The 23,063-nt window shown below is 36.3% G+C and overlaps 1 protein-coding gene across 2 annotated transcripts in view; it reads left to right on the top strand.

Annotated features, from left to right (window-relative positions):
- Nucleotides 1–23,063, top strand: part of vps50 (VPS50 subunit of EARP/GARPII complex) — a 138,975-nt gene that overhangs the window by 49,168 nt on the left and 66,744 nt on the right. For both annotated transcript variants that reach the window (XM_084422759.1, XM_084422758.1), the window contains exon 13: nucleotides 4,617–4,743. In XM_084422759.1, coding sequence (XP_084278885.1) covers nucleotides 4,617–4,743 — 127 coding nt within the window. The remainder of the gene's footprint in view (nucleotides 1–4,616; nucleotides 4,744–23,063) is intronic.

Genomic DNA, 23,063 nt, shown 5'->3' with positions numbered 1-23,063 from the left:
TGGGATGAGTGACTTCTCCTTCTGCTCACCTGCAGGAGTTATTCAACATCAGTGAGAATACTATACCTCCTGTGTGGTAACTACTGGATCAGTGTTAATCCAGCTGAGCATCCAAGTATCTCCTTACACTCAATGATGGCAACTACACAACTTTATTCAAAGAAGGGTTGTAGCTGTCCCAAACAATCAACTTCAAATAAGACAAATGGCTCCTATAATTATTGCTTTCGACCCTGAGCATTACATTTTGGTGGCTTTGGCAATGTTACACATTTCCTTTCGGTAAAATACTTGAGCCACCGTTCATTGCATTAGTTGGAGACGCTCTAGTGTAATGAGTTGTGTGGGATGGTTTCATATGAGCTTGTTTATCTGTGTCTGCAGAATTACCGTAAGTGATGAATCACCTCTGAATGCCCAGAGCTTTTTCTGTATGCAGCACAGACTTAATTAGATTTATCGCAGCCACTCGGATCAGGTCGCATTGTGTCTCAGCATGTGAATACAAAAGTGAATGAGCGTTTTATTCATTTGATTGTTTGTTTTAAAGTCTTGGTTGAACGAGTGTGATTTGTAAGTGCTATCCTTGACTAACTGTCTCTTAAAATGCAGTTTTTTTTTCAGGACGCACTTATTCTTGAGTACTGTGTCAAAACAGGGCTGAAACAAGTTTATGCATCAAGGAATTGATTTGAATTAATGTGTTGTATGTTCAAAGGTGTTCATTTATGTTTGGAAGCTTCCATTTTCTCAAGGATTTGTGATTTTTACTTGCTTATTACTCATCACTGCCTGAAACAAATCAAATTTGACAAAATATTATGTAGAAATATGTAAGAATCCACCACTCACTTCAAGCAATTAATTACTTCTTTTTTTATATATAATTTAGTTTGAACTTGAAGACTGAAAATCCAGCTTTACCATCACAGAAATAAATTGAATTTATTATAATAATAAATATTATTATTTAATTATAAAAGTTATATTAAATTGTAATAACATTTAACAGTATTACTGTTTAAATGCAGCTTTGCAAAATCATTAAAACATCTTATCGACCTCAAACTTTTAAGCGTATTTAAAATGAGAAAACTTAAAATACCAAATTATTTCTTCATGCTTTGTGTAGAAAATATAAGCACAGTTACTTAAAGGGAACCTATTTTACCACTTTTCACAAGATGTAAAATAAGTCTCTGGTGTCCCCAGAATGTGTCATGTGCTCAAAATACCCCACAGATCATTTAATATAGCCTTGTCAAATTTGGGTGTGAGCAAAAACACGCCGTTTTTGTGTGTCCCTATAAATGCAAATGAGCTGCTGATCCCGGCGGCCTTTCCAGAAGAGGGCGGAGCCTTTACAGCTCTTGCTTTGGATACTCCGGCAACAACAAAACTGGAGAATCTCACGCAACCAAAATGTCAGAAATTGTTCAGACTTTTCGAATAGCATGTACCGTCATGTTAATCTGCAAATCTTTCAGGAAAAACTTTTGTGCAAATCCAGCATTGAACTGACCCTCGTTTGCGAATCAGCCCGGCGTAAAATGATTTGCGCAAGTGTAAGAGTAGGGGGAAATCTGGGAAAACCCACTCATTTGGAGAGACTGTTTATGATTTATGGGGATTATAAGAAAAAGTAATGGGTGGATTTCTACCATTACAGGCTGGTTGTTTACACATCTGTGTTCAAACACCTTATAAAAGATAATTTTGCATAATAGCCCCCTTTAAAATGATGAAAACCTGTTAAATCCATCAGAGGTTGTGTGACTTTGCTCTTTGACTCACAGAGTTAAACGGTTCAGCTCGGTTAAACGGACCGAATACATTTATGAATGCTTTCATAACGGTAAAATATATGTTTTTAAATTAGCCCCATTCTTTTGTCAATGCGTATTTGTATTTTCTCTAGTTGAATATGGAATTTAATCTTGTATTTTTGGGCTTGTGAGTAATAATGGTATGTTATAATTTTTATAAAACAGAATAAATCAAAACTATTGTAGACACGGTTTAATTTCCTATTATTTACTAATGACAGGTAAAATTATGGGGTATTTTGTTGTCCTATGTTCCAAGATTTATTTAGCTAGAACGCTTTTAAATGGAAAAGTTTTCTGGACTGAAATAGTTCAGAGTTTCATTTTATGCTCGTTCTCATAGACATTAAACATGACCTGGCAAATTGCCTCTGCCATCTGTTCTACAAATGTTGTTCACATATTTGAAGTTCCTACACGGTGACCTCAATCGTAACCTAAATAAACTTCAGGAAAGTTAGGTAAGATTAGGTAAATGTTTGACAATAGATCATTGAAAAACTAAAAGCCTACTGTGGTGAGTCCAAATTTACAAAGTCCATTGGTAAACTTACAAATAAGCCTTGCAGTAACCGTGGTTCTGTAGCGAAAAGTTATGACTGTAATACATAAATTGTAACTCAAGCTCAAAAACGGTTAGCTTTTCCACAGCTGGAGGCCGTGTTGCTATGTGCCGTTCCCTTGCCTTCAAAAACAGCCTCGACGAGCCTCGGGCCGATCGTAATTTACCAGGCTCCAGCAGTTTGCAGAGTTTCCAAGCATGGTTAAGAAGAAAAGGCAGGGACAGAGCTCCAGCATCTCACTGCTTGACAGCACTGATGAATATGTGTATGGATGAGTCAGCAATGCTGCAGTTCTAGACATGGCGACGTTTATGTCCGCTTTCCCCGGCCACAAATCGCACTGACCAAAGGGAGTATTGTGAGCTCCTCTGTAGAGAACGCCAGTGTCACCGAAGTCAGAGTTGATTTCAAACTGTATTTTACTTCAGTGCACAGCCCACCTCCCAATTTGATATACAGTCTCTCATCCCAGACAGGAGCTTGTTTTGTTGTCTCTATGGCATTATTTCTAATTATAGCGTTCCAAGGAATGTAACCGATTCTCTGAGGTTTTGAAGGATTGATCGCATGGTAAATATTCATTAAGGTCCACAGCAGGTCAATCATTATCTCTGGTGAATTCATGCTCCCTCACTGTCAGATTTACTGTATTGCAAATGTCTTCAGCTTGATTTAAGGATGCGTATACATCTGAGAAGAGATTATGTCATGCTCAACTGGGTTCCTTAGCAGATCTTTAGTGTCTTTTTCTCAGATTTGAGTTTTTGCAGGATGTCTCTGGATCCTTAGAAAGTATTAAAATGTCTTATACTTTTTCCAAGTTAAAAAAAGTAAAGTCCAAGTCCAGTTCGTTTAATTTCCAGGAGTCCGTTTTACCCATGCTATCAATTTAAGTGCATACTGATTCAGGGATTTGTTTTTGTCACCCGAGTGGTCATTTTACATGAATTGTATGTATACTTTTACCTTATGTGTACTATTACCGTTTTAAAAACGGTTTTAAAATGTAACACTGAATACTTGAAATACAGCTTTGCCAAAACATTTATTATTATTATCAATATGAAAGCAATGTGCTGCTTCATATTTTTATGGAAACAGTAATATATATATTTTTTTCAAGTTTCTTTGATGAATAGAAAGCTCGAAGAACTTTTATTTGACTTTTATTTAAAGCATTTTTTTTTTTATGTGAATCTTTTGTAATTTTATAAATGTCTTTAATGAAATAAATGTCTTTTAAGAAACACATTAATTTCTTTTAAAATAAATCTTACTGACCCCAAACTTTCGAACGGGAGTGTATATAGTTAAATTAGTTAATTAGTTTATTAATTCAATGTTATTTTTTTTGTGAATACATATGATTAAATGTTATTTTTATGAACTTTTTAGTGAAAACATTTATGTATAAATAAGAATATTGATTATCGTTTAAAGACAAAAAAAAAAAAAAGTTAGATCACCCAGCCCTAATTACCATTTAACTTAAACGTATCGACATTAATGACTAAATATATAGATTTAAAATGTGTCTTGTTGCAAAATAAAAATAAAATATATATATTTTTTTTAATTTGCATTAATATTCCTTACATTTTTAATTCCTTTAAATATACTGGTACCCTGCTCGCAACATAATTAATCCAATTTCATGACAACTCTCAGAAAAGTTTTAACATATTATTGAATGCTTAAATTAATTTGTTAATGTATTTGGTCTAGTCGGACTGGATCTGCTGTGCTGCTGCTGTGCTGCTGCTGTTGATTATTGCTGCTGTAGAGCAAGTATGAACATGTACTGCTAATAGATACACAGACTGTGAGCATGTAAGATATGCTGCTGCTGTTCCATAAATAAACATGCATAAATCCCGTTTTATAGTTTTATAGAGGGTTTCAGAGGAACGACCCTACAGCAAACACTGAGTTAGACCATTTAAATGTTGAGCGAGCAATCTCATTGGCTGTAGGATCAACAGAGGCCAATCAGCTTGTGCCATGTGGTAATAATGTGATTGCTTGCAGATTGCATGTAAAGGATCTCTCAGCCTGCGCCCTCTAGAGTTTCATGACTGAACTAGATATTTAATGAAGGCATATTTTACTCAAAAATGTCTCACAGCTTTTTTTGAAATCGCATGTAGTTCTCATGGTGAACCTGTTGGAGCTTGTTGAAATTGAAATGGTGAGACTGAAGCTCTTGCTTTTATCTTTCTCACCCCAGCACATTACCACAGACAGCTACATCCCCTGCTTGACCGACCTCTGCAAAGCCTTGTGGGAGGTGATGCTCAGTTACCATCTAACCATGCAGTGGCACGATGAGCACTACAAAGAAGAGACCACTCCTGGTAAGACAAATAAGTCACTCTTGTCTGCTGCATAAAGAGTCATGGGTTCATTTCTTAGGCACATTGTACTTTGAATATGATAAAAGTTTGTGCTAAACATTAAAAACCACCACAATTTTGTTGGCATAAGCGCGAAATAACGCATAAGCACTTTGGTCACTCCTCTTGATAAGACAGCTCTTTATGTTTTAGTCTAACCAAAGGCACTATTCAAAAGATTCAAACATGACATGTTGTGCCAGTAATATACTTTTTAGCTGACAATCAAGGCAAAATGTGAGAATGTGATGCATAGTAGATACAGTAACAACAACGGCACCAAACAGAACACCAAAATGACTTTCCATGAAACAATCGGTAGCTCTGATCAGATGATCGGGTTCAAGTAGGCTGTAATATTAACACTCCCATATTCCCCATCATAATGCCTTTTGTATATTTGGCAATGGGGGGAAATCCTCCAGCAGTATCTTGGTCTTGTTTTCCATTAAGAACATCCTTAAAACAAAATAAAGTACCTTACCCAAACTGTATATGAATTTGTATGAACTTGACTTTTATCTTCACACACCACACCACAATAATGACAGACGAACAATAACCTTGGAATGGCTTTCACAATGTTTTCCAGCTGATGAGCAATAAAAACATCGACAGCCAATCAGAATCCATCCCGCTTTAACGAGCTGGAGCATTTAAAGCGACAGACGACAAAACTGCCGTGTGCGCTTATAGTTAAGCTTATATTGTCTCTTCTTTTTCATTTTAATTTTATATATAAATTTAGCTGTTGTCATTTTTGTGGTCAATAAGTTTTTATTAATTTTTAAAGTTGTATTTATTTTAGTTAACCATTATAACCCTAGTTTCTCTCAATAGCCTTATGCAGTTTGATAGTAATTATTATTTTTTTTTTATATATATATAGACAAATATACTGGTTAAGAATGAGATTTGTAAAATTAATTTTATTAATTTATTTATTTTGTCTTTTAATGGGATAGCCAGATTCCACTTGCTAGGTTTCATCTCTGACATTATGTAATAGTATTTTTTTTCCAGCGTTCTTTGGCACCTGAGGTCCATCTTTCTGCTGACGCAACTCTCTAAGCCCCCCTGCGTTCCTCTAAACCGTCTGGAGGTCGACTCCTGTATTTTGGCTCTTTTGTATGTAACTCTAAATCAGTTTTAGTAGAAAGAGCTTGGGATTCATTAGGGTGCTCACTACCCCGTGATGGCTAGATTTATAAGCATTGCATTTGTTCTTTTATAGTGTAAGGTCTTGCCTTGTATATTCAGAGGAAATGGCTTTGGGTGTGCGCAGCTGCGGCCGAGGAGACGGGTAATTGAAAGGGCCGCTGCGGCGTTAGCCAACTGCAATGTAGTTTGTAACGTTTGCCTTTCTGTCTTGCCTCCGCTTCGATTTCTGAGGTCACTGAGCACCGCTGAAATAGATTGGTGCTTGTTCTTGGTTAGGTCTGTCATTGGAAATTCATTGAACCTTTCTAAAGTACCCTAATAGCCCCTGCAGAGGCAAGCATACGAAATGTTACTGACTGAACAGCCGTTGTTGCTGTAGGTAATGATGGTTTTCTATAAATATTAAATCAGGGCATATAAAATAATTTGTTTTAATGGAATATAAATTTTTTATGAAACTGTTTGTGGTATTTTCCCACACTAATTTCCAGCTCAACTTTGTACTACTTTATATTTAATCAATTTTCTGTTCCTCTGTTGTATGTCTTTTCTTTGTTACTTATATTTCAGCGCCCGAATGAAACTCTGAAATGCACACATTTCTGTGCTTTTTTTCTTCCACATCATTTCTCAAAAGAGCAATTACTTGCATCGCAGTCATAATTTATCATCGACTCTGCCAAAATGGCTTTTAGAAAATAACATAAAATCTTACCTAAAACAAATTTAGTGAGCTTAATGTGTAAAACGAATGGAAGAGCTGACAACGGAACAAAATAAAATACACTCAAGGTTCATCAATGTCATGTTTCCTATTTTTTTTTTTTTTTTACTGGAAAATAACCAATTTTTCCTGACAATTTGGTACATTGTAGAAGCACTCGTAGAGTCATTGACGTGTTTACTTCAAGCAAAGCGTTTAATAGCTATGTATTGGAAGAAAGTTGAAAAGCCACCTATTGTACAGTGGATCAATAATATGTCCTTTTGTTTGTCGATGGAAAAGATTACATACATTTTGAAAGGTAAATTGTCTTTTTTTAAGACTATTTGGAAACCTTTTATATCCTTTTTCAAATTCTGATTTCAGTAATATAATGAATGAGGTAGAAAGATAAAATATCTTGAGTCTCAACCTATTTTCACTCGCATGTTATTACTAGTATTAGTAATTTAATCATTTACTATTTTTCCTAAATTACCCCCTCTCATATCATGATTTGCTTCTCTTGTATGGATGATTACTTCCAACTCTTCTTAATGTGTAGCTATCCTAATTGACCTGTTCTTGTTTTTTATTAATTTAATTATTTATTTATTTTATACTTTATTTTTATTTTTTTATTCCCTTTTTAATGTATTTAATTTATATTATTCTTTTTTTTTTAATCTTTTTTTATTAATATTATATAAAAGAGATCCAACTTTTTTAATGTACGATATTGTTGTATTATACTGGCATAAGTTGTTGTATCTCAATAAACAAAGTATTTAAAAAAAACCTGGAAAATAACCATATAAAGAATACTTTTTTAGAGTAAAGTGCTTTATAATATTTATCTCAATCCATAGCAGTGGATACAAACAAATGTTTTGTCTCATTTCCCAGTTACAACATGTAAACGTGCAAAACAAGTTAAATTTACTTGAAGTAGAAATTATAATTCAATATCTTGAATTATTTAGATATCTTCAATTATATTGGGGGAAAAAAACTACCAAGTCATATCTTATGCAGTTTGCTTAAATATATCTTGTTTTCAGCATATTTTAATATTTTTCTGGGGTAAAACAAAAAATGCATATTATTTTAGCAGTGTAGAAGGACTGCATCCCAGTTTTCATAATTTTTCTCTCATAAGCATTTAAAGTGACAGATGAAAAAATGGCACAATCATAAAACAGAATATCGTCGTCCGCTGGTGTGGACTCTAATGTAGTTATCGTTATCTTTAGAGTTATTGTTCTTGATGTGAACAGGCCTTAATTCTTATAGAATCATAATAATGAAATTAAACATTTATCACCGTTTAAACATTTTAAGATGTTCTTGTAGCTCAGTTTGTATCCTCTTCTGTGTTTATTTATTCTGAGATATTTGACAGATCGTTTGTGATTGAGATATTATGGGGACACAGAGCGTATCATCAGTTATCATTTGTTGTTCTCAGTCTAAAAAGGGTCTCGAGCACATTTGGCAGCCCTAATGGATAGTTTATATTCTTAAGATGTTCTCTCATCTCCTGCCCATTTCTTTTATCTCTTTTTCCCCTCTCTCTCCCACATTCCACTAAACGACTGCACTAATCTGCAGGGCTGCAGGATACGGAGAGGCGGAAGACACTGTGACAGTGCAGCATGTGTCAGTGTCTGGGCCTTTTCAGGATACGCACAGAATTTTTTTGCTTGTGTCAACAGTTACTATATATATCTTGGGTATATTTCGACTTGGGAAGACTTTATAAGTTGGCTTAAGCTATTCCTTTTTCATCCAGTAAGCATAACGTGTAAATTATTAAATTCTTTGAAAGAAGTCTCTTCTGCTCACCAAGACTGCATTTAGATCAAAATACAGTAAAACAGTAATACTGTGAAATACGTTTTACATTTAAAATAACTTATATATTTTTATATATTTTTTTTAAAGTAAATTTAATTATTTATTCATCTGATGGCAAAGTGGTGATATGGTGAATTTTCAACATCATTACTCCAGTCTTTGTTGTCACATGATCCTTCTGAAATCATTTGAATATATTGATTTCGTGCTCAAGAAACAATCCTTCTTATCAATGTTGAAAGAAGTTCTGCTTAATATTTTTGTGCAAACTGATAATTTTTTATATATATTTAATGAATAGAAAGAACATTTATTCTTTTGCATAACTATAAATACTTTTATATAATCTTTTATTTATTAAATGCATCCTTGTATAATTTTCTTTAAACAAAATAGAGTTCTGAATCCATACTGGTAGCATACATTAATAGAAAGTTCAAAAGAACAGCATTTATTTGAAATACAAAATATATTGTAACATTTTAAATGTCTTTATTGTCACAGAATAGAAGTTATCATTTCTTTAAAAAAAAAAAGCAATAAAAAAAAAAATCTTGATGTATAATACACTCACCTAAAGGATTATTAGGAACGCCTGTTCAATTTCTCATTAATGCAATTATCTAATCAACCAATCACATGGCAGTTGCTTTAATGCATTAAGGGGTGTGGTCCTGGTCAAGACAATCTCCTGAACTACAAACTGAATGTCAGAATGGGAAAGAAAGGTGATTTAAGCAATTTTGAGCGTGGCATGGTTGTTGGTGCCAGACGGGCCGGTCTGAGTATTTCACAATCTGCTCAGTTACAGGGAATTTCACGCACAACCATTTCTAGGGTTTTCAAAGAATGGTGTGAAAAGGGAAAAACATCCAGTATGCGGCAGTCCTGTGGGCGAAAATGCCTTGTTGATGCTAGAGGTCAGAGGAGAATGGGCCGACTGATTCAAGCTGATAGAAGAGCAACTTTGACTGAAATAACCACTCGTTACAACCGAGGTATGCAGCACAGCATTTGTGAAGCCACAACACGCACAACCTTGAGGCGGATGGACTACAACAGCAGAAGACCCCACCGGGTACCACTCATCTCCACTACAAATAGGAAAAAGAGGCTACAATTTGCACAAGCTCACCAAAATTGGACAGTTGAAGACTGGAAAAATGTTGCCTGGTCTGATGAGTCTCGATTTCTGTTGAGACATTCAGATGGTAGAGTCAGAATTTGGCGTAAACAGAATGAGAACATGGATCCATCATGCCTTGTTACCACTGTGCAGGCTGGTGGTGGTGGTGTAATGGTGTGGGGGATGTTTTCTTGGCACACTTTAGGCCCCTTAATGCCAATTGGGCATCGATTAAATGCCACGGCCTACCTGAGCATTGTTTCTGACCATGTCCATCCCTTTATGACCACCATGTACTCATCCTCTGATGGCTACTTCCAGCAGGATAATGCACCATGTCACAAAGCTCGAATCATTTCAAATTGGTTTCTTGAACATGACAATGAGTTCACTGTACTTAAATGGCCCCCACAGTCACCAGATCTCAACCCAATAGAGCATCTTTGGGATGTGGTGGAACGGGAGCTTCATGCCCTGGATGTGCATCCCACAAATCTCCATCAACTGCAAGATGCTATCCTATCAATATGGGCCAACATTTCTAAAGAATGCTTTCAGCACCTTGTTGAATCAATGCCACGTAGAATTAAGGCAGTTCTGAAGGTGAAAGGGGGTCAAACACAGTATTAGTATGGTGTTCCTAATAATCCTTTAGGTGAGTGTAAATATTAAATATAGTCATGTAGTCAAATGTACCTAGAATATTTTTGGTTTGCTAGACAGCTTTTAATGCCAGGGCATTTTTCTCAGTTGTTTGTGGTAATATGTTGTTAACCTGTCAATAACCTTTCATCATATTTATTTTTGTCATATTCATTATATTACATATCGTTTATATCCTCTCAGACGGGCAGTATCCTTGATTATACTTTCCATCTTCCCTACCGTCAGTGTCAGAATAAATGAATGCATTTTCTATTTGACGGCTGACACACTAAACTTGTCAAATTTTTGTATCAGTAATTAATGCCACCTAATCTCAAGAAGTCATTGTTCTTGAACATGGAATATGCTAAATTAGATAACCGCCAAATCTCAACGGTCGTCACGCCCAAATGGTTAGAACCAGCTCTCCAAATGAGGATAAATGACCATTCATGAGCGACAGGAAAAGTGACACACTCCAGCGTGGCTTTCGGTCACCTTTCTGTTACTGATGTGTAGAAAGTTGCGAAAGGTGAAGGCCAATCTAATCTAAGCCATGCTGACACACTCATGTTTAACTGCCCAATCAAATCAGTATGTACAATTCTAAAGGATTGTTCTGAATTTTTAATTACATGTTGACATCTATTAAAGACATAGCTCACCTAAGAATGAAAGTTTGCTGTTAATTTACTCACCCCTCAGACTTTTTTTCTTCAGTAGAACAGTAAAGAAGTTTTTTTAGCTGAAACCGTGGTCCTCTGTGATTCATATAATGGAAGTCAATGGGTGCTGTCACTTTGAGATTCACAAAAACGTATGCAGACAAAACAAAATGAATACCCACGGCTCCTGATGATACATCGAGGTCTTAAGAAGCGAAACGATAGGTTTATGTAAGAAACTGATTTTTTTTTACGACATTGTGTAAATGAACTATCCATCAGGGCTGCAAAATGTGCTTGAGAACCTTTTAAAAGTGAGAACAGCACACGATACGCTTGATCATTTTATGACGTTCCCATAACATTTCAGTCTCTAATGATACTTGAAATTGATCTATCAACTGAACAAAAATTTGGCTAATGCTAATTTCTGCATGAAATACATTTTAACAATAGTTTCTTGTATTATGAATGAACATGGATTACTACAGTATAACATTGAACAATAGTATATTATTGATGCGTTTATATATTAACATTAACTAGAATTTGTAAATGCTGTAAACTTGTGTTCATTGTTCTAATTGAACCTTATTAAGGTGTTACCTTAAGCTTAATGGTATATTAAATATGAGGTTGCATTTCCCTGGCATCTTTTAAAAGGTTTCTATGAATGATCTTGGGGAAAATTCAAACATTTAATTTATTTATTTACATGCATCTAGTTGATATTCTGTTCTGCAGTATATCATGAGGAGGCCGATATGCTTAACTTCTTAGGCGCGTCCGTAACATTGAATAATGCACCAATCCCTGTGTGAAATTGACAATTACAGCTGTTGTTGCGTGCCGTTGCGTACGGCATTCGTCTTGGTCCGTGTCGAGATGACTTTACTTTCCTCTACTTATTTGTCAGAGCTATCGACAGGTAAATTGTCTCCGCTGGCCTGTGACTTGCTTTGCTATCTAATTTCACAAGGTGTGTAATCACTGACAACCATGTGTGGAAAAACCGGTCAAAAGTAATTAATTAGAATGCAAGTTACACCTTGAATTGGCAGGATGTTTCCAAGGATCGGTTCTGGTGTTCGGTTCACGGTTTTGATTGATGGTGTCTGTGTCTCTGGGAAAGCACAGCTGCTCGCCTTTGGTCTTATGTGTATGTGCTTGAGTAAGAAGATGTTGTAACTTTAGTTAAAGGTCCTTGCTTTAGAGGTTTGGCTCTGTTGAGTGGGAATGGAGCAATTGGGAACTTTGGGAAAGATGCTTTTTTCTGAACGAGACACTAAATCACGCTTCGCTTTTATTATTGAACCATTTGTCTTCATGAGGACAATGTCAAATGTGAATGAGAACGTTCGAAGTGAAAATTTCAACAGATTTTGTGTATTTAATGCCTCCCTCGTGCCGTTGTCTAGAAACGGAGATACTGGACTGTTTGAGAAAGAATGACCATATGATTTTGCTTTTGGATGTTCCTCCCAAGCATAAAATCACCACTTCTAGTCTCATGAATGCAGGGTTGCTGTTAGAGCTACACGGTTAATTGTTTAAATGGATACTCATTTTACAACTCCCCCAGAGTTAAACAGTTGAGTTTTACCGTTTTCGAATCCATTCAGCCGATCTCCGGGTCTGGGGGTCCCACTTTTAGCATAGCTTAGCATAATGAATTGAACCGGACAAGACCATTAGCATCTCTCTCAAAAAAATGAACAAAGAGTTTCGATATTTTTCCTATTTAAAACTCTAAGACTCTTCTGTAGTTACATCGTGTACTAAGACCGACGGAAAATGTAAAGTTGCGATTTTCTAGGCTGATATGGCTAGGAACTATACTCTCATTCCTGCGTAATAATCAAGAAACTTTGCTGCAGTACCATGGGTGAAGGCGTAATGATATGACGCAGCACCTGATAATAGTCCCCAGCTCAGTAGCCTATTATCAGGCGGCATGCGCTGCGTTATATCATTATGCCTGCTTCACCCATGTTACGGCAGCAAAGTTTCTTGATTATTACGCAGGAATGAGAGTATAGTTCCTAGCCATATCAGCATATCAGAGGTAACAGGGAACAAGACAAGAGACTGTGGAAACTAGAGCCCGACCGATATATCGGCAGGCCGATATTATCGGCCGATATTAGGCATTTTCCTAACTATCGGTATCGGCATTTATAATGGCCGATAAATTAATATAAAAAAAAAAATGCAGCGTGCGCCGTGCATGATTTATGTAAGGATGACGCTGCCAATAAAGCACCTAAAAGCTGTCACAAAGAACTGGCAAAAGTGGCAAAAAATAACAGCCGCTTCTGGTGTAGACACAGTGTTAAAGCTTTTTGAGCTTCGAAGCTTCGGTAGTAATGGACATCGGATAGACGGAGCTGAACATATTTTTCTCTCTAATAAAGGTAGGATTCTCTATGTGTCTGTATGTCCGTTTGCATTTTTATTATTTAATCCAATCGACTTCTCAAGGGAGTGCATTGTGGCATTTGGTGCAATATAGATGGACACGCGAGATGCAACACATTCAGAATTAATACACTTTTAGTAAACTACAGAACAGCGCGAGCTGGAAGCGGCGCACCTCCCGCAGGCAGAGAATGCGTCTGAGAAGGACACTGCAGTGATATAAAACGCACACACACAGGTCTGTTAAATTAAGCAATACTTTTAAGGTAATCTAATATTTTTCTGACTAACAAATTACTGACAGTAAAGGGTAGATTTAAATAAAGAAAAACGAAATTTAAATAAAGAAAAACGAAATTTAAATAAAGAAAAAACGAAATTTAAATAAAGAAAAACGAAATTTAAATAAAGAAAAACGAAATTTAAATAAAGAAATTACAAAAGTTAAATAAAGAAATTAAACAAAATTTAAATAAAGAAAAAGGAAATTTAAATAAAGAAAAAACGAAATTTAAATAAAGAAAAACGAAATTTAAATAAAGAAAAACTAAATTTAAATAAAGAAATTACAAAATTTAAATAAAGAAATTTAATGAAATTTAAATAAAGAAAAAGGAAATTTAAATAAAGAAAAAACGAAATTTAAATAAAGAAAAACGAAATTTAAATAAAGAAAAACGAAATTGTTAAATTAAAAAACGAGATTAATTTAAATTGATAATAACGGGTAAAAAAAGGCTAATACATTTTGTTTCTATTATTCTATTTTCCACAATGTCAAAGCAACGCAGCTTAACCCAAAACACAAGCTCAGACATGCACTTTGTCCATACAAACTCCGCTGTTCTGCGCTCTAGCCAGAGAACACCGTTGCTGGAACACTCAGACGTCGGTTATATTTCTAGCATGCACTGCACGCGTTTTCCGCGTGGCTCGAGCCGGGCCTGAGAGACGCGTGTCTCACGCAGGCAGTGTGCAAACTCCAACCTGTTAACATGGGAGCCGAAATAAAAACGGCCATGCCACGCAGTCAGTGTGTCGCCGGCCTTATTCAAGCGCGAATGAGAACCGTTTCGCGGGGGATCCCAGATGTGAAAAAAAAAAAACGAATATTCAAATGTCAAACTTTCAAATCCACTACCAACCCACCGAACAAATATTCGAATATTCCGGTCCAGCCCTACTCCAATAATTTATATAATTATAACACTTTATATAGGGCCATTTTGCATTAAGAGTAGGCTAGCCTAGTTTCACGTTTAGTACATTTTGCTTACTAATTTAAAATAGTATAAAACTACTGTACATATGTAATTATAAACGTTTTCATTATGATATGATTCATTTTACTTTACTAAAAAGATCTGAGTTCTTCCTCCACTGGTAGATATTAGAGAAATTAAGATTAAAAATAGAAGATAAGGTTTTGTCAGTGACACTTTTGATATATTTATTGATACAAGTTATGTTTTAAATAAGGTGACTAAATTAAAAGGACAAAGTCGTTAGTGAAGATTATGCAACAGAATTTAGAATATAATAAAATATAAAATGCAATGCAAACTAGTTTGGTTACAGCTCAAATTCTCATTCTATCATTCACCCTGCCTCCATTACATATCTTTGTCACACAAGTGTTTGATCACATTTGAGTGATCATTGCAAAACGTTTATATATTTATTCTGTTTATACTGTGTATTCTATATACAGTACCCATCAAAAGTTTGTACACACCAATTGGAAAGTGTGTCCAAACTTACTGTACTATAATACACATAAATAATATTGCTACTGTATTATAATATACACATAAATAATATCGGCCGATATATCGGTATCTGGCTTTTTTTTATCGGTATCGGCATCGGCCCCCAAAAATCCATATCGGTCGGGCTCTAGTGGAAACATGAGGTCCGTGAATACACAGAGACTAATGACTTGACAAGACACACCTGTGAACAGGATTAAATAATGAACCGATGAGAACGCGTTAAACTAGGAAGCACGTGAGATGATCACAAGAGGACAAGGGAATCACATGACAAAGGGGAGCACAAGGCAGGAGAACATAACTGTGAAAACCACAAAACATCACAATCAAAAATAGCCAATTGATAATCACCAATGGAAAGTAACTTGACTCTTCAAATAAAGATTGTATCAATTACATGCTAATGACATACAAGTGACTGCTAAAAAATGTTTTGTTTAATCATTCATTCAAGAGATTCATTAAAAAAACGCTGATTCATTTAGCAATGAAACCAGTGAAGTCTGTTAGTGAGTCATTAGCTGCGTTTCCATTACCCTTCAAACTGCGCAAATTGAAATTGTGAATTGAAAATACGCCCAATGGAAACACGTCAATTTCGCAAAAAAGTTGTTACGTTCGCATGAGGTGGTTTTTCAGGCAATTCGAAAAAGAAAGATTTTGCAAAACTGCAATGGAAAGATTTTTTGCGCATTTACGGGTCACCTGACGTAGATGACGCGGTATGTTTGGACAGAATACGAGACAGAGTTCTTTATTAAACTCATATAAGACAAAAGAATTACAGGAATAATGGATTCTAAACCTCAAAGAAATGCCACAGTCAAGACCTCGAAGCAGATGTGAGGGAGAAACACCCAGAAACACCTCATATGGTGCCGCTCACACAAGTATAATAAGGGTCGTTCCTTACCATTAATGCTTGGAAAACACACATACTTCTCCTTCGATTAATAATAATGGCTAGTGGAGTGGCTGGGATACAGTACATAAACCTACCAACGTCCGATGCCATGGTTTTTGGAATGATTTTACTTAAAAATGAAGTTTTAGTTGCAACATCAGTTAATGGAAACGCCGTCATTTCGCAATAGTTTTTTGTCGACATTTAGAAAAAAATCACAAAAGTTTTGCGCAAATCTGTAATGGAAACGCGCCTATTGACTCATTCACTCAAACAGTTTACTTTTTTCCCCCAAAATGAATCAAATATTTTTCAATCGTTGTCAGAACCTCTAGTTAAATGACATGTTATTTTGTTTAGTTATCTGTTCAGAATCGTGGTCTCCATTTTGAACAAAACAATAATCATTCTCAATTTATCCAGAATCGTTATGTTTTTCTGAGCTGTGAAAGAGAGGTTAGTCTGCTCTTTGGATGTACGTTTTCAGTTTGGAAGTCAAAAAAGTTCTCACTCCTGTAAGTGTAACCTGACAAAGATTTTGGGCATCCAAGACCTATTCGAATGGGAAAATCCTAAAATCTAAAATCTGCTTGCCACACTCACATTTTAAAAATCTGACATTAACTGTCCCATAAAAGTTGTTTTTAAAAATAGTGTTAAAAAAAGCGTATTTCAGGCTAGACCAGCCAATGCGTGTCTTTGGACACTGACTGTTTCTGCCATATTTCATGTTGCACTTTCTCCCATTCATAGTAAAAATGAATGCACCATCTTTGTATAACTAAATAATAGAATTGGTTTGGTTTAGACCTAAGTAGATATGTTTCGAATGATGGTGTGATGATATTTTATATGACCAAGATGTTTTTTGTTGATTTCATGAAGATATAATGAGGCGTTAATGATGATTTGCTTCTGACTTTTTTTTCCTCTTTCCTGCTGAACTGAATTAGCTCTGATTCCTGTTGGAGAATTAGCCCTCCAGTGTCAGGCTGTCCTGTCAGATTGGGTCAAAGACTTCCTCATTGTCTTTTTGCCACTCATCTTTTTGCTTTTAATAAGAAACCTGACGATCTTGACCATCTTTTAATAGAATCTTATTTCCTGCTGTTCGCAGTGAATTATAGTTGTACACCTGCACCCTTTCATATTTTCCAGGAAGAAAGGTTATGATAAGTAATCAATGTCACTTTACCCTTGATATCCCTGCTGAATAAACAAGCGGTTGACCTGCCAGGGTCACCAGAGAAGATGAGCCTCGGTCTTGAGTTGGGCAGGACATATTATTAGGGTTGTTAATCATTCAAAATGTGATTTGGATTAATTGTGGTTGGTTAATTAAATGGACAGTTCACCCAAAAATGAAAATTGTCATCACATACTAAGGGTCAATCCCAATTCACCCCTTGGCCCTACCCCTCCGTTTTGCGCGTTCCCGTGAAGGGGTAGGGTTGTCTCGATTTCTCTTTTGGTTGGAGGGGTAAGGGGAAGGGCCAGATAGCCCTTGAAACGAAGATTTTTCGGGACCACACTTCAAACGAAGGGGTATGAGAAATGTACCTGCATACACCGGCTACAGAGGCAACATGACTGCCAATAATCATTTTCTTTGTCACATTCAATCTTGTATTCACATTCAGTCATGTTATTCAAATAAACGGTTGCAAAAAAATCGCTAAAGTTCGTTACCAATATGACGCGTGTAAAAAGCAAAAGTTTGAAGCGAAGTGGACGCGCGAATGAGGCGAATTTGCGTCCACCGCGCCGTGCTAAACGCCTCATTCGCGCCGCAAGACCTCCAGACACGCGTAAATGCGTCTTAACATTGAAATCACTCGCGCCATATGCTCTATTCGCGTTTGGTGTGAACGCAGCATTAGGCGTCGAAGATATCGTCATCTCCGTTGTTTTCTGCGAACTTCAGAAGAAAATTGCAAAAAAAATAGCTGTAACTCACGCAAGACTACAGCTGACGACGGCATCTTGGAAGTTTGTGATAAACAATGGCGCATCTCCTGTGACGTAGGCGCTAGTAACGACGTATAATGACGTGTAATGGTGTAGTAGTGGTGTCCCATTTCTTAGGGGAATATTTTCACCCCTACACCTTGCCACTCTGTTTCAAGGGATAAGGGGTAGGCGAAGGGTTAGGGGTAGGCGAAGGGGTATAAAATAGAATTGGGATTGGGCCTAACCCTCAAGTTGTGAGTTTCTTTCTTCTGTTGAACACGAAAGAAGATATTTTGAAGAATGTTGGTAACCTGACAGTTGACGGTAGCCATTGACTTCCATAGTATTTTTTTTCCTAATATGCAAGCCAATGGCTACCATCAAGGTTTTTTTTTTCTTCCTCTATTCTTTGTCTGTGTGTTAATCGCTAGGCCAATGCTCCAAAAAATGTAATTGAGTTGCAGTGGTTTGAAATGTAGTTCTAGATATTTCTTTCTTTATTAAATATAATTTTCTTATTTTTGTTTTGTAAATTATAGGTAGGGCTGCACACTGTATCGAAATTATCGAAATATCGTAAATGTATATATACCGCGATATGCATGTACTTGCAATAACTGGGGTCATGAACAAAAGACAAAGAGAAAATCACTCAGTGCTCTTGGCTGAATAACTTTTGTAGCTTTAATAAGAATCAGTATATTTAATTCATACAGTAAAACCTAAGCCGTGTTTTATTTTTACATTTGATTATTCAGTTTCTGTTGTTAAATAACCCTAATGTAGGATAACCTGAACCCCTAAACCCCGTGGTTTATACACTGATGTTAAAACAACACTTCTTATGCTTCAGTAAAACACTGATGTTCACTTTCAGAAGTTGTAGGGATGTTTTCTTGTCACAAAAAGAATGTGAAACACACATGTAGGTTATATAATTATAAATATATTTTAAAGATAATTTAAGTTTATTTTACACACTTTAAGCATTATCGTATCACATATCGCATTATTTAATGAGTTATAGCTTATCGCAATTTTCTTCAATATCATGCAGCCCTAAGTATAGGGTGGACGTGTGTGTGTGTGTGTGTGTGTGTGTGTGTGTATAGTAATCAAGAGCCTGCAAAAGAAGCATAAGAGAGGAGCCATTTATTACCAACAATGCCAACATTTTAGATTAGCTAAGTAAAACAAACATGTTCCTCTTCCACAGTCATTGGTCAGTTAGATGTAAGGGAGTATAAGTTGTCGGCAGTGCGTCCAACTGGAGACGCTTTCACACACGGTCGGCTTCCAGTGTAAATTCATTACTCTTGCTCTACCGGTCCTGTGTTTTAGCAATCATTAGTGAGAGTGACTCTGGCTTCATGCTCAGTTCATGTTCTGTATCTTCCTCAGCTCATTGCTTTTTTTTCTCGGACGGTCTGTCTGGTTATTCTGCCCTTCTCCTTTCCCAACAATTCCCTGGGATGCTGAAATGTCTACAATGTGCTATTGCCTGTTTGTGTGCGAATGTGTGCTTATCCCGTTTCACTTTGTGTGTGTGTGTGTGTGTGTGAGGAGTTGCTGCCAGGGAGCTGATATTTTTCTTGTCCTCTCCAGCAGTTGGCTTGCAGTGATTTACTCTGTGGCTCTGCATAGCTGCGCTCCTCATGGACTGAAATGATTGGGGAAAAGTCCAACTCTATTGTCAGGAGCCAAGGAGCTCTTTGATTCGGCTCCAGAAGCTCCGATCCTGCAAGTTTAATGAAAGGAGCTTAGAAAAGAACTTAATTTTCAGCAACTGACAAAAAAGAAACACCTTTCGCTGTTCTTTCATTTACATTTAAATGGAAAGGTTTAAATAGGCTTTTAGATTTCAGACATTGCCATCCAAATGTCTGAGTCACAATCTGTATTTTTATATATATATATATTTAAGTATATATATGAAGACTTCAGATGCAAAAATCTGAAATTTTCTTCTAGAATTATAATTTTTATCAAGCTTGTATGTTTATGTTCAGTTATTTCACTTTAATGGCAATAAAAAAGAGCTATTAATTGTCATTAAAGTGAAATTACTGACCCTAAATATACGAGCTTGATAAAATTGCTAATTTTAGAAGAAAATTTCAGATGGCACTTAGAGGCTTTTGCATCTGAACTCTTCATATATTTATATGTTATATTTATCTATTATATATTTAAAGTATATTAGTATTATTATAATTTTTTTGGACACATTTTAACTTTTTACATCACAACTTTTCTTGTATACATTTTTTGGAAATTCTTGTACATTTTTGTACAATTTTTTGCTTGAATTGTTGGGCTGGTAATACATTTTGTAATTAAATATCTTTATGTTATGTTAATATTAGTAATAATGCAGAATTATAGCATTTTCTCTAGTGGTCTCAGACTTTTGCAACTACTCACTGTGGAGGTCTGGGTCAAAAGCTCAAAAACGATTTTGCATTCATGGGACTGTCAAATTGCATGTTATTGATCCTGCTGCTATATTTTCTGGACAAAGCATAGATATAATCATGAGCAGAAAGAAATGCTCTCTTCTCTTCTTTGCTCCAAGGTCACAATTTCTTTTAAACTACTTAATGCAGCTTCTACAGCTCACAAAGTCAGTGTAATGAGGTCACACGTAGACCATCCTTGATTAAAAAAATCATCACGCGTTTGACAGCGAAAATCCCGTACAGCCGTCATGGAGAAAGTATTATATTCTTCTCAGTGAGTGTTTACATGCAAAATTAATAATATCACAAATCAGTTCAAGAATATTGTGTTTACCATGATTTGAAATGATCACCTTTTTTTCCCCACATCAAAATGTACACAGATATGCTTATAATGCCGATTGGGTTTTGACCTTTAACCAATAAAGTAACACCATTTAAATCGCCTAACACATTGTTGTTGTTTTTTCAAGCGTTATCCGTGTAAGATTGTGCATTTAATACACTCTCAATATTCCCTATCTGAATCTCTCTCACTTCACTGAGTGTAAGCGTTTGAGCTGATACTGTTATCACAGGATGGGATTTTTTCAACTGGTTTAATATCTTCCTTCCTCTCCTTTCCCCACATCTCTGTTCAGTGTGTAGATCTGAAACTATGGAGAGTAGAAATAACTGTTAAGGGTGCTGGATTGTCCTGTGGCGCTCAGAGGTGTTAGCTGCTCACACACACACACCGACAGAGCATTCTTTCCGCCTCGTTTATTTCTCGCTATGCGGTTTGGATGCTCTTTCCCTTCGGGGTTCAGGAAAGTTCCCATTAGCGATAGGGACTTCATAAAAGCTTTCATATTATGAGCGAGGAAAAGGGTAAAGGCGGCCTGGAGCTCTGTGGATTTGGCTTCTGTGGAATATCAATGTTTTTCGTGTTCACAGTCAGTACAACTAGAGCGGAGCGTGTGAAGCGTGAGGCAAATCCAGTTTTTAAAGTATACATGAGGGGAAATGTTTTTCATGCACTTAATGTAAAATGTGAACCTGGTTTGCTTTCACTATGGGAGTTATTTTCTTCTCTCCAGTGGTCCTAAGATGAGACGTGAAGTCGGCACAGACGCGACTCTTGAGTGATGACTCTGGATCTCTGGGGTTTAAGTGAGCACTGTAATATTAAAAAAAACTCTTCCCCTATATCTAATTTCTAAGCGCCAAACATCAGTCTGCTGGCTGTGCAAGAGTCCACTGAACATCCCATCAATCACTTGTATTGAGGTCTTCTCTGGAGATTTTCTTTAACAGTCCCACGATACATGTGCCTTGTTTTAGTTACCCCTTTTCCTTCGACAGGGTGTCTGTACCAAATCTGGTGCCCAGTCAGGAACCGTTCTGGGCTGTTTCTCCCAAAAACGTTGGAACCGATGGTCTCTCTCAACGTAGGCTCACGATGCTTCTAGTTAACGCAACCCTGCAAGGAAAAGTTAGTTTCGAGCTGGGAAATTGTGCCAGACTCTGAAACCAGCTGGTCTGGACCGGGTTATCAGAACAGAATGATGCAAATCAGTTCTATTGATGAATGTCCAACTCCTTCATTGCTTAGTGACTCCAGCAACTCTATTTGTTTTTTATTTTTTAAAGATGTTGTATGTATGAATTTCACGATGTGCCTTTGTTTCATTTTGTCTTTGTTTTGTTTCTGTTTTAATTTGTTGTTTTGTTTCGTTTCGTTGCATTTTTGTTTTGTTTTGTTTTGTTGTTTCGTTTTGTTATGAATATCTTTTGTTTTGTTTCTAATTGTTTTAATTTGTTGCATTTTTGGTTCTTGTTGTGGTTTTGTTTTTTGTTTCGTTTCAGTTGTGTTTGAACAGTACAACCTTGCAGATACAACATTAGTGCTACAGATGAATTGACAGCAAATTGTTTGGTTTTGTGAAACCAGTGCCATTTTAGTGTATCTGGCAAGAAATGGCAGACAGGTGCAATCTTTTTATTTTATTTTATAGAGGCTTTGGCTTTTTGCACTGGAGGTTCATGTGTGAATGCTTGTTTGTTTTCTCTAGAGATGAGTTACAGCGAGAGTGCTGAGGTGGAACTGTTTGTATAATCTGCACATCAATGACACGATAATTATGTTGTATTACCAAGAGCCTGCTGGAGTATCAGTCCAGAATAAATCTCACCTGAAGGGCTTTTGTATTTAGTCTCTCTCTGTCACGCTGTGCCTTTATAGACATTAAGATCAGTCGCCCACATTCACGCTCTTAATACACTCATATCTTGCTGAGCTCGTCTCTGCTGGTCATATCATCATTCTCATCGTAAGTATCCTTCTCGTTACATTAAAGCGGATGCATAATGGCCAAAGCAATGAATAGCAGCACTATGAATTCACAATGAACTGACGCAGTAGATTTCCAAGGTTCCTGGTTCAGTTTAGTTTGGTGCCCGTTAAGTAACGGATACGGCTTCTGGCAGGATAGATGATGCACATCTAGGTGGTCAATTTTGATGACTCTTGATAGGTGTCCTCAGTGATTAAACTCACTTTGGTTTGTCAGGATGAACACTTCCCCTGATGAAGAGTGACAGCTGCTTTGTTGCAGGAGGTGCTTGTTATCAGTTTGATT

The sequence above is a fragment of the Rutilus rutilus genome, assembly GCF_951802725.1.
Source record: "Rutilus rutilus genome assembly, chromosome: 11".
Taxonomy (NCBI): Eukaryota; Metazoa; Chordata; class Actinopteri; order Cypriniformes; family Leuciscidae; genus Rutilus; species Rutilus rutilus.
The sequence above is the reverse complement of the archived record's forward strand: the minus strand, read 5'-3'. Positions and strand labels throughout refer to the sequence as shown.